This window comes from Antrostomus carolinensis, unplaced genomic scaffold (assembly GCF_000700745.2).
Source record: "Antrostomus carolinensis isolate BGI_N321 unplaced genomic scaffold, ASM70074v2 scaffold21473, whole genome shotgun sequence".
NCBI lineage: Eukaryota > Metazoa > Chordata > Aves > Caprimulgiformes > Caprimulgidae > Antrostomus > Antrostomus carolinensis.
In genome coordinates, this window is record NW_010303417.1 from 563 (window position 1) to 12,907 (window position 12,345).

The 12,345-nt window shown below is 36.5% G+C and overlaps 1 protein-coding gene across 1 annotated transcript in view; it reads left to right on the forward strand.

Annotated features, from left to right (window-relative positions):
* LOC104521946 (transcription initiation factor IIA subunit 1) overlaps positions 1 to 10,916 on the forward strand; it is an 11,216-nt gene extending 300 nt beyond the window's left edge. Inside the window, exons 2-6 of the mRNA XM_010164094.2 lie at positions 774 to 849; positions 2,686 to 2,819; positions 3,684 to 4,001; positions 6,263 to 6,352; positions 9,846 to 10,916. Of these exons, the coding sequence (XP_010162396.2) occupies positions 774 to 849; positions 2,686 to 2,819; positions 3,684 to 4,001; positions 6,263 to 6,352; positions 9,846 to 9,953 (726 nt within the window). The 3' untranslated portion in view covers positions 9,954 to 10,916. The remainder of the gene's footprint in view (positions 1 to 773; positions 850 to 2,685; positions 2,820 to 3,683; positions 4,002 to 6,262; positions 6,353 to 9,845) is intronic.
* The last annotated feature ends 1,429 nt before the right edge of the window (positions 10,917 to 12,345 follow it).

The window sequence follows — 12,345 nt, forward strand, 5'->3', positions numbered from 1 at the left end:
AGACCCTTGAAATGGAGAGGCCTCTGGAGAAGTCCATCTGCCTCTGCAAGTTAAGGACTTAATGGAGATTTTTCTGTTTGGAACTCCCATAATTGTGTTGGAATTCAGTTTCCTTCTAAGTTCAAATCATTACCCATTGAGAGTCTTTGGCTTTCTCTTCTAACCAGCTGTCTTGAGAGAAAAAAATGAGTCATTCTGTGAACAGTCAGTATGCTGTGCGCGTATAATCACTCAGAAGAGCTGTGTTATGTAGGACTTGAAATGCAAATCATTTACAGAATGAAGTGTAAATCTGATTACTGCTCCTTGTTAAAACAACAGTCAAATGTGATTGTTGCTTCAGTACCTTATGTTTCTTCATATTTTTAGACCCATACGTTTATCTGTTTTGAAAAACTGTAAGTGAAATTGCCACATGAGCAATGCAGTGTTATACTCTATTAGTAGGTTATACTCTCTATTAGCAGAGAAGGCAGAGAAAAAAACCTGCTGAGCTTGCAGATAAACCAAGAAACCATGTGGAGCTGGGTGAAGGTGTGATGCTTGGTGGTTGTTGCTTCAGTCTTCTTCCTGTCAAGGAAGAAGGAAAATAATTTTTTTGAGCAGTATAATATACAGTTGATCAATGCCTGCATTCCAGCAGCTGCAGAAACTTGTGTGCAAACATTGTAAACAGCAATAAAAAGGTACATATTTTCAGGCAGTCTGTTGTGAGATTATACACTGGCAATAACGTCTGTGGTTATAAAGCTTTTTTTTTTTTTGTATTTCAGAGTGCTGCAGCCACTGCAGCTACGTTGGCTCTCCCTGCTGGTGTTACTCCTGTTCAGCAGATACTTACAAATTCAGGTAACTGTCCTAACATTGAGATCAAACACTGGTTTTGAGGGTGCTTGAGAGGGAGAAATTCAGGGTTTTACTCCCTGCTATATATTGTCAAAAAGAAGAACCTGTGAATCCACCCTTAGAAGGTAGTGCAATCTCTTCACTAGATTCTTGGACTCTTTTGCTCACTGACTTGCTAGTCTTAGGAACCTTGTGATTCTGACCTAACAGTGGTGTGGGATAGATTCTGTGCAAGTTTTCTCCATTTTTTATAGAAGGGCACGAAGCAAGAAGACAGGCATTGCTGTGTCTCCCCTTTGCTTATTTCTGAGCTTTGTGATGCATGATCTCACCACAGATACCAGACTGGTTATAAAAGAGCAGGAACACTTCATTTCTGACTTCACATGAGGAATGTATTAAGGTTTCCCATACCTGCTAAGCACATGTGGTGAAATTTCTTAATTTTGCTGGCAATACTGATTTTATTTTAGATCTATCACTTTTATATACCGTCATGCCATACATTTAGAATACAATTAAGTGTTACTTTTATGAGCAGCATATCTAATGCTTCATGTGCTTTTGTATTATGCTGATCTTATAAGCTTGATTCTAGATCTGTTCTGCATGGAGAGTAAAGGAAGATCTGAGAAAGCTCATTTTCTAGAATCGGTCACTGCTTTTGCCAGAGTAATTCATCTAGTCTTCTCAGAATCACTTGGGACTTAACCTTCCTGCTTTAAACATTTGAATGTTTAATGGATATGTATTTGAAATAAAATTTAAATGTGTAGCTGTTTTAGAAATTAAAATCTTACCAATTTTAAGGAAGCACTTCTATGTTTGTCATAGCATAGAATAATCTGTGGCTCACGTTTGTTACTTTTGTTCTGGTCATATTTTTTTTTCTTCAGTTACCAATATTTATAGTATGGTTTCTTAAACAAAGGGCTAGGGTAGTCCCTTCTTTCAGGTATACTTAGTTATCTCAGTAAACAGGGCTTTGCATTTTGCTGTGGAGGGAGGAGAGGAAATAAAATCAGTCTTTGAGGGAAATGTATGAAGTTCAGGGCTATCTAACTTAATTTCTTCTCCTCTTCCATCTTTCTAATTAGAAATTTGAAAAACTAATGTTAAGATATATGGTAGCTCCTGCTTTTCTGAGTTGGAGGCCCTCTCCAAAGGTATGCATGTCTTAGATGTATTTTATGAGGTGAGGAAAGGTATAAAATGATAAAGCTAGATGCTATTAAAAGAAAATCGAGTGCAGGCATTATGGGAACAAAAAGGAAAGGTGGATAATAGGTGTAAGGTTAGATTTTTCAAAAAAGCAACTGCATGATAATATTGGAAAGTAAGTTATGTATAGAGGAATTTCTTGTAATGTGGTAATTGGAGGGAGAAGAATCTGAGGAAAGGGCATCATCTGACTGGACCCTGGAAATACCACAGTGTTAGCAGTGAATAGAATTCTTGTGATGTGAATACCTGTATTCCTGTTTTGGTGTGTGTTCATTTGCCTTTCTGACAGTAAAATCTTTGAAACATGAGGTATGGTCATAAGTGGGAGCTAATATTTAAAATATTGTGCTGCATTAGAGGATTAGATTTGGCTTGCATATGTAAATTTATTTTTGGATTGCATACCTCACGATCATATTTAGGTGATAAACAACCCTCTTAGTTCTTTTTCTGACACAGCTGTTATAGCATAGTATGTTTTCACTGGTGAAAGTGAAACATAAATGATCACCTTTAATTGTCATTGGTGTTCTTCCAGGAAACAAGCTTCTAAACAAAGATAATTTAAAAAATTAATTTCTACATTTGATTAATTTGGTATTTATTTTATTATAGGCCAGATCCTTCAAGTAGTTAGAACTGCAAATGGAGCTCAGTATATCATTCAGCCGCAGCAGCCAGTTGTTCTACAGCAGCAGGTCATACCGCAAATGCAGCCTGGTGGAGTACAAGCACCTGTTATACAGCAGGTAAAGAAAAAATTTTGAATAGGTACACTTGAAAGAAAAAACATTATAGTAATTACTAAAGAGGCTTGCATTTTTGGGGGGCAAATTGAAATAGAACACAAAGTCAGAAATGGTATATTTGAGGGAAAAAAAATAATTGTGTTGAGATGTGTGTTTTTTAAAAATGAGCAGTTTTGAATTGTTTTTTTTCAATGTCACTTTTATTCTTGCCAAATTCTGACTGGCTGCAGTTTAAAATTTCTTTTGTGTATCCCCTGATGACAGTTACATTATGTGCATAATCTTAGTCTACATCCTTTTAAAAATGTGTTTGTCAATTAAAATCATTGTGTGTCACATAACATATAGAAGAAAATACCTAAAACAAACATGCACACCCCTCCTTGGTTATTTTAGCAGTGAATACAGTATGTTTTACGAGGATTTTTTTTCAGCTACAAGGTCAACTGTGTGTCCAGACTGTGTAAGCATTTAATTTAGCATTGTGTCACAGTTCTGTAGTTTACGCATGAGTAACAATTTGTAGAGACATTTTATAGAGGAGTTTTAAAAAGAATCTTTTACTTGAATTTAAACATTCCTCTGCTATGCTGGGAACTCAGGCGTGTCAGTAGAGCTCGCATTTTTAAATGGAAAGAGAGTAGGTTTTCTTAGATTTAGCAATGCAAAATGCAGAAAATGAACACAGAGTAGTAAAAGGAAGGTATGCTATTGAAGACTAAATTATGTATCTGATATAGGTGGAATAGTTGTAACTCTTGTTTCTCTAATTAGTGCAATTCAGATTACTTTAATTGTTTTCTGTAAGTGATATGGTAGTCTGTTGCGTTAGCAGCCACAGCACTTGCAATGATATTCCATCAGGTTTTGGCTCCTATCCCTGGAGGAATTTCCCCGCAGGCAGGAGTGATTATTCAGCCTCAGCAGATCCTGTTTACAGGAAATAAAACACAAGTCATACCTACAACAGTGGCTGCCCCTACACCAGCTCAAGCACAGATTCCAGCTGGTCAGCAGCAACCACAACAACAGCAGGCACAGCCACAAGCACCACTTGTTCTCCAAGTTGATGGAGCAGGGGACACATCCTCTGAAGAAGAAGAAGATGAGGAAGAAGACTATGATGATGATGAAGAGGAAGACAAAGAAAAAGATGGGGGTGAAGATGGCCAAGTTGAAGAGGTAAACTGAGCACTGTTTTAGAAGACTAGAGCATGTTAATGGGTTTGGTTGGTTTTGGGTTTGGTTGGTTTTGTTTTTTGTTTTTTTTCCCAATATTTGAAAAAAACCCTATATGCTTCAAATAATACTATAGTCAAATAATTTTGAGAATATTACTTTTATCTTTATATGAAGTTCTTTATTTCCCATATTGAAGTTGTTGAAACTGTGTGTATTAGCAAACCACCGTGAAATGCAGCTGAGGAAGGTGAGGAACACAGCAAAAACTGTTAATAATTTGTGAATGCCCTTTTAAAAACTTCAGCAGTAATATTTCTGATGTTATGGAGAGGTCAGCCATGAAATTATGAAACCTTCATGAGCAAACAGAAATGGTCAACTCCACTTGGGACTGAGTGCATATAAAAACAAGGTGTTAGGAAAACTGACAGAAAGAATTGCATGTATTTATTTCACTGAGGAGACCAATAGATGTGGTCTGACCTGTATCTCACTGGCTATTCTGTTGCTTACTGTTGCACTAGAACAAGCCTGAGAACTCAAATTTGATTATAAAGCACTTTGTAGAAACACATCTGACCTCGATTTAACAAAATTAGGGAGTAGAAGTAAATATTCTCCGTAACTTGTTGCTTTCTTAACAATATGTGTTTAATTTTGACTTTGAATTTGCTTGGTTTCAGACTTGAGCCGGTGGTTCTTACTAAGTTTTGGTGTGTTGCACCAAAAAGCCCCACGAGAATAAGAAATTTTAAAACCAAACCAAAACCAACCAACCAACCAAACTCCCCACAAAAAACAACAAAAAAAAAAAATCCCGCAAAACAGGGGAGGAATACTAATAAGATAAAAGTACTGTTATTTCAGTCTTTGACAGGAAACTTGATACTCCCTAAATCTAACTCTAAAATGCATTTTGAACTGTCAGATCACTTCCACAGTTCTTTGCAGCCTTTCCAGTTATTTTGAGATTCCATTTAAAATGCCCATATGAGGAGCATATGTAGCATTTCACAGTGTGTATCACCCATGCAGTATATGGAGGTAAAACTTCAAATTTTTATTGAGGAGTTAAATGAGGTTTCTGTAGTGCATCTACAGTGGTGTCTACCAGTATTTTTCTGTTCTGACTTGCAGGTTGGGTTCACATCACTTTTCCATTATGCTGATCAGCACTGATATCAGTTTGAATGTTTTAATAGTTGCCTTATTAAGTATAGGTCATCATACTTAAATATTGTGTTCCTTAGTAATGCCTTAATGCTAGCATTCTTGTGGAAATTTTTTTACATGCCAGGACTTGATTATTAGCATGGCAGAGATCTGTTGCTTTTGCTACGTTTGTTCATCAGCAGTTACTTAATGAGTAGAGCAGTTCCTTAAAGCTTTTGAAGGCACTTAAATATAGCATTACTTTGGAAGGAGTTAGGACCTCTAGTACACCTTTTTCTTGTCCCACTAGCATCTCCTCTGTTTAGTTTATATATTTGGGAGTAGATAAGAAGATGAGAATTATGCCGAAGACTTCAGAGAAGTTGTTTTGTGTTTATTAGAGGTGGTTTTAGTTTTTGAAATGTTTGTTATTTACATGAGATTAAAAAAACAAACAACAAACCAACCAAATTTCTGCTGGAAAAGAGGGTTAGCAGAAAGAAAAAATGAAAGTAATTTTTAAGGGACATTAAAATACATTCTGGAAGGTCTGGAGAAGTTATTAACTATGTATCTGTGCAGGGTCATGTGAAAGCATCTTTTTCTCCCCTCCTGTATGAACTTTCTGCATGTGTTGAGGTCTGTTTCTGTTTGTGGTACATCAAATGTGAATAAGTCATGGAGTTCTCATTTTTAATGGCACACAGGGAGTGGTGTGACTAGTGTCACCTTTCCACTGCTTAGATGCTTTAGAAAAATGAAAATCTGTATAATGATAAATTTCTTGTAAAGACACATTGGAAGCACCGGAACGTTTACAGTAAAGGAGCGGGAATAGCTGTGGTGACAGAAGGCTGCAGTGCCCATAATCTGGCCTGGACGCTGAAGTTCCAGGCTAAAATTGGGAAAGACATCTCAGGATGGAAGGCAGGAAGGAGGTGTGTGTACATCAGCCCTCTGTTGGAAAGCCTAATATTCCCCACCTCAAATGCATCTTAGGTCCTGTAGTCAAGTGGTCTTGTAGACAAGACTGTAGGCTCATGTGAGTAATCACAGTAGCAGTTCTGATCTTACTAAACATCTTAACCTTTTGCATGTATTTCTTTCAGGAGCCTCTTAACAGCGAAGATGATGTGAGTGATGAGGAAGGACAAGAACTTTTTGATACGGAAAATGTTGTTGTGTGCCAGTATGATAAGGTAATCTCTATAGAACAGAATCCAGGAGTTCTACTTTCTCTGTTCTTCTTTGTATTAAGTAATAATTTTAATATCTTTGTTAAGTACAGGTAGATCTGTAAAGATTATAATATGAATATTAATATAAGAATTAGCTATTGTTTCTAAAACAGGTTTGTGTCACATGTTTGTACTAAACTTTGTCATGAGTAAAGCTTAGAAAAATTTGTCTGCATTTTCTTTTTCTTCATCATACCTTTCTGTGACCTTTAACAAAAGGTCAGACCCCTGGGCTCAGGAGAAGCGAGCTGTTGTAAATAAGTTTGTACATTTGTTGTGGCCATGAATGGAAGAAGAAGTCGTTTTGATTTAGACTAGTGGAAAACTGTCCCTTGATCACTAAAAATATCTCTTCTTGATGATAGAATAGTTATCAGAGGAGAAGGTTCTTTCTCTGCCATTTCTTTCTGAAATGGCAATGTGGAATAATTTTGCTTATTTTGCTTTAAATTCTGCTGAACTGTCTTGCCTCCTCTATAATGACTAATTTCTTCTTGCATATTTGCCTGAGAATATGCAAGTATTCATCTATGTCTGAAATTGTTTTAAATGTGTCTAGAGGATATCAGACACCGTTTTACTGAGGTAGTATGCAGAAATATTATGCAGAAATATTATTCAGTGTGGATATTCTTTCTTTTCCTATGCTAGATTAATTGGACTATGATGAATAAGAATCCTGTTTAAAGCAGAAGAAAGCTGTCAGCTTGATGAATAAAAACTCTTGCATTACGAAGAATGGCTTGGTTAGAAAACCAAGGCTTCAGTTACACTTAGAATCTGCTTAGATTTGTCATCAGATTCAACAGAGAATTTAAGACAGAGGAAAGCGGTATCAGTGTCTACATCCCAGCCATCTGTCTCCTCCAGACTGTGATCCAGAACTGTTAGTTTTGAGGCAGTTTGTGAGGACAGTGAAGGACCTCAGAATAGCAGTCAGAAAAGCTTCTTGGTAGCTGCTAAAGCTGAGCAACAGGAACTGCTCTGAAATCCTCACCCTCTTAAAAGTTAAAAATTTGAACACAGAGAGACCAGTGTCCATCTCTAATTTCTAGTGCCACATGCTCTGAAAGGACTTCATCACTTACCAAACAATTGTTGTTCAGTTTGTCTCTAGATAATACAGAGGATCAGCTCTGTTGTTGTGAGCGGAGTTCTGTCTTGCACAGTTCTGCATCAGCTGATGGTGGGTGCCTCTTGAACAATGAGACAAGGGCAAACAGGTGGTGATGCTCATGTAGAGCATTTTACTGCCCTCCTGTGAACTGTGTCCTGGTTTCGGCTGGGACAGTGCTGGTTTTCTTAGTAGCTAGAACAGCGCTGTGTTTTGGTTTCAGCCTGGGATTTGTTATGAGAAGAACGTTGATAACATACTAATGTTTTCAGTTGTCACTGGAAGTCGGAGGACTTGGCTAGTCTACAGGTGCAAAGGACTGGGGGCTAGGGGGGGATATTAAAATTAGTTACCCAAATTAGCATTTGGATATGCCAGTAGGATATTCCATATCATATAACATCGTGTTCAGTATATTAATGAGGGTCTTGGGCTCTCCTGCTCGCTCAGGCTCTCGCTCTTTGAGATTGTGGTTTTGGTTTTGGGATTGTTGCTTCTGGGATTGTTATCTGGCAACAGGCCGGGCTTGGTTGACAGCTGGTGAGCAATTGCACTGTGCATCTCTCATTTTTATATATCATTATTAATGTTATTACCATTATTTTCTTATTATTACCATTATTGTAATTATTATTATTTTAAATTTTATTTTATTTCAATTATTAAATTGTTCTTATTGCAACCAACGAGTCTCCTTAGCCTCCAGTTATCTTCCCTGTTCCCTGCGGGGGGAAGAGTGAGTGAGTAGCTATTGTCTGCCAGCCAAGTTAAACCACCACAGCTGTCTGTTGAAGGAGAGAGAATGGCTTTGTATCAAATGGCCAGCAGAGGATTTTTTTACTTAATTTGTCAAAAATTAATTTGATTACCTTTTGAATAACTGTAAACTTTGTCTTATGACAAGAAGTTTCATAAATGAATTATGGATGTATGGAGAGTTACCTGTTTTTTAACCCATTAGTTTCATATGATTCCTCCTAGTTCTTTATTAGAAGGTTGTTTCCTCTTTGCTTTCTTGGTGCCTTTTATGATATTGCAGACCATCATAACCCTCCTCAGTCATCTCTTTGAAATGAGAGCTGCACTTGGTTGGTATTTGTACAGCTATCCAAACATCTGATTATTCTTACTTTTATTCTCCAGATCTGTTTTATATCTTATTTGATACAGGTAGATAAGGCTGAGGGAGGATCAGAGCTATTCATAACACAGATGAACCTTCAATTTATTGAGTGGTGTAGCAATGTTCTGCAGTAGTTCATGTGTGCTTTTCACCCCACTGAACACAGAGCTGACTTTCTCATGGAGAAGTCTTAGAACATTGTGATCTCATTCCTGACTTGTAATTGTCAACTCAAACCCATCACTTTTTCTGTCCATGTAAGTTGGGATTGTTTTTTTCCATCATTACTACCTTCATATACATTGAATGCCACCAGTTTTATTATGCAATGAGTTAGGGCAGTAACATCATTCTGCAGCTTTTCAGTAACTTCTTTTTATCATCAGTGACGTTTTGTCATTTTGTGGATGATTAGTGAATTCTTAAACCGTGCAGACTCCAGCCAGCACAAATCTCTTCTGGAATGATCTAATTTCCCTGTAAGAACAGTGTTCTTACCCTTGTTTTCCCATCTTTATTCAGTTATTTATTCATCTGAGGACCTTTCTTCTTACCTCATGGCAGCTCAGATGCTTCTGGTGAAGCACTTTGTTGAATGCCATTTGGAGGGGCAAGTAGAGTATGTAAACCAGACCTTTTCTTGTTCACTTATTTCCTGTTGCCACTGACTTTTTAGCTTAAAGTGAGCACAGACCAAACAATAGTACAAATAATTGACTGAGTGCTATGGTCATATCTGTTCTGATGCTACTTTATTACAACAAATTATTGTTTATTCTGATGCTACTTTATTACAACACTAACAGTAGATTAGGAGACTTTCTGTACTTGATGGAAATTGAAAAATTGCAATGGGGCTTCCTTGGTTTTATGCCTTTTGTAACATTTTCTTAATATGGTGGATATATCTCTCTTCCTTTCCAGCTACCTCTAAAATGAGCTATATGCTTTGGATTTTGGAATGTCTGTGTGCTTGCATTGTTTTCTGCCAATCGCTGTTCCTGGTTTAAAAAACGAAAACAGAAAATACTGCTATATGTGTAACTAGTTTTTGCTTTTCATAGCTAAATGTAGAATTGATTTTCAAGTTATCTGTAGTAATTTAGTAATATATGTCTAATAGTTATTTTCATTTTTTCTTGCCCTTATAATTTACTTATGCAGTGTTACCTGTTTCTGATGCAGAGTAATAGTTCAACTTTTCTCCCTGTTTTTAGATCCATAGAAGTAAAAACAAATGGAAATTTCATCTCAAAGATGGCATCATGAATCTTAATGGAAGAGATTATGTATTTTCCAAAGCCATTGGGGATGCAGAATGGTGAAGTTTTAAAAGACAAAACAAAACAAAAAAACTCTCTGTAAAAGGAAAAAAAAAAATCAAAAGCAGGAAAGGTTGAGACTGGGACGTATACTCCAACCAAAATGTGTATCTGCACATCAGAGATAAACAATAAACGGAAGTATTGGAACAAAGATAAAATGTGGCAACAAAGACACTACTTCAGATGAGCAAGCCATGGACTGTAGCAGCTATAGCATTGTCTGGGAGCTGGTTTTGTGTGTTAGGAATACCTTAATTATCAATTCTACATACAGGTACCTACAGCTGGTATTTAGCATGTAAGGCTTTGTTCCCCCCGTTCTTCCCTTGATTTAAGATTTTAAAATACTTCTTCCACTGATTGAAGGAACTCTTCCCTTTGATAGATTATTAATCTGAAAATGCTTATTGTGTGTACAAATCTTTGCTTTGAACACTTCCTTTTGGTAGTGAGGATGGTCAGAATGTTACTCAAACTGCGTGCAAGCTTTGTACAGAAGGGTAAGAATTAAGGTGTTAAATTTTAAATAACTTGTATAAGGAAAATATTTTTAATTCTGATATGCTCATTAATTATTATATCTATTTGTTATTTTCAATTCAGTTCCTCATAAAGAGGTGGTTGTTCCTAGCAGTTACAAAATGGTAAAATGATCATTTATATTTCAAAATTATTTTAATTTCATGTAAGTGATACCTTTTATTTAGGGCTGTCTTTTTTAAATACTAAGCACCTGTAGCTCCCCTTCCCAACAGTCAGATTGCTTAACCTGTTAATTATATTAATGCTGTTTGCTGGTGGTTCAACATCAATGAACTGAAACAAATAATACAGTTTCCAATGATTTTTTTTAAAAAGACTTTGGAGACCTTTTGAATCAAATATGTAGGTAATGGCATAACAGATGCATTCCTTCACCTGCTTACTGCATGTGCAGTCCAGACATCCACAAGAATGACTAAATTTTTATAGAAAAATCACATAAAAATTCTAACATCCTGGCTGCAACTCTGTTAATCAAAGATCCACTTTACTAAAAAGTATAGCCATAAGTTACCTGCCACAGTTAATCTCTAAAGTTTCCAGGTGGCATGTAATTTCATGAAGAGAGCTGCACAGCTTTGAGAACACAAATTTTGTTAGAGTAGCTTTAGATTGTCTTGGTAACAGAAAATCAAGCAGTCAGATGCACTAAACTTTGTGTAGTCACATTTTCACTTGCCTTTTCCAGAGGTGTGGTTTTGTGGTGTGGGTGGGTTTGGTTTTTGTTTTTGTTTTTAACGTGAGACAAGAAAGTTGCTCCCCCCTCCTTCCCTTCCTCTCCTGAGAAGTGAACACCTTTTCTTCATGCATAGGTTATTCTCACAAACCCTGCTTTTGGAAATGCAGTTACTTTTGAAAGAGGAGAGGGAATGGGCATTATACTTGAGAAACTGTTGAGGAAGGAATGTTCATGTGGCTCACCATTTCAAAAAAACTTTGTGTTTCAGTGGGTGCTTGGACAGATGATGAAAAAAGGACACAGTGAAGATAATTTTAACTAAATTGGGGAAGACTTTCAGAAGCAGACATTTGAACCATGACTTCTGACCTTTTTTTGCTTGAGAATGAAACTTTTAAAACATATTTAACAAAGTCACAAGTGTATTTTAGCAGTATATAATGACTGCTATAATTTTAATTCTCTCTAATTTACTTGGCCTCCAAGTGCATTCGTAGTCTCAGTAGAATGTAGAAAACTCAAAACACATTGTAAAGAGGGTTTCTTTTGCTGTGATTTTTGTACACCTGTGCTCTCATTTGATATACACTAAAACTGCCTGTAGGCTATGTCTAGAGCCATATGGTTGTTAGGGAGCCATCTGCATACATAAGCTTTATGAAAAGGTAATTGATGTTTCTTCTAATTAATTCTTTAGCAATGGAGTAATCATTTACAGTGCATTTTTGGCTTGGGGCTTCAAGGTATCTGAGACTGATTGGTGTTTGCTTTCTTCTGAACAAAGGAGATACTTGATTTTTATTTTTTTACCACTGTTGACACTTCTATGTACAACTGCAATGAAACAAATAATGTACCATCTAATTCCTTCCCTCACCTTTTCCACATCTGTTACCAGTAAGTCTGAAGTAGTGGACTTCAGAAAAATTCCGGTAATGCTGCAGAATCAAACCAATAAAAGAAAAAAAAAATCCCTTTAGCTATAGATTCCTGTTTATACTACTGGAACCCAGATTACTTGTACAACACTTTGTTTTCATACATCTTAGTGACTTTTTCACCCACGTACATATACTAGAAGCTGCATAGCCTTTTTATTTATTTTTAAGGGATAGCAGAACTTTAAAGGTAATTTAAGCTTAGCCTGTTCTGAAGGATGTTAGAAGCTCT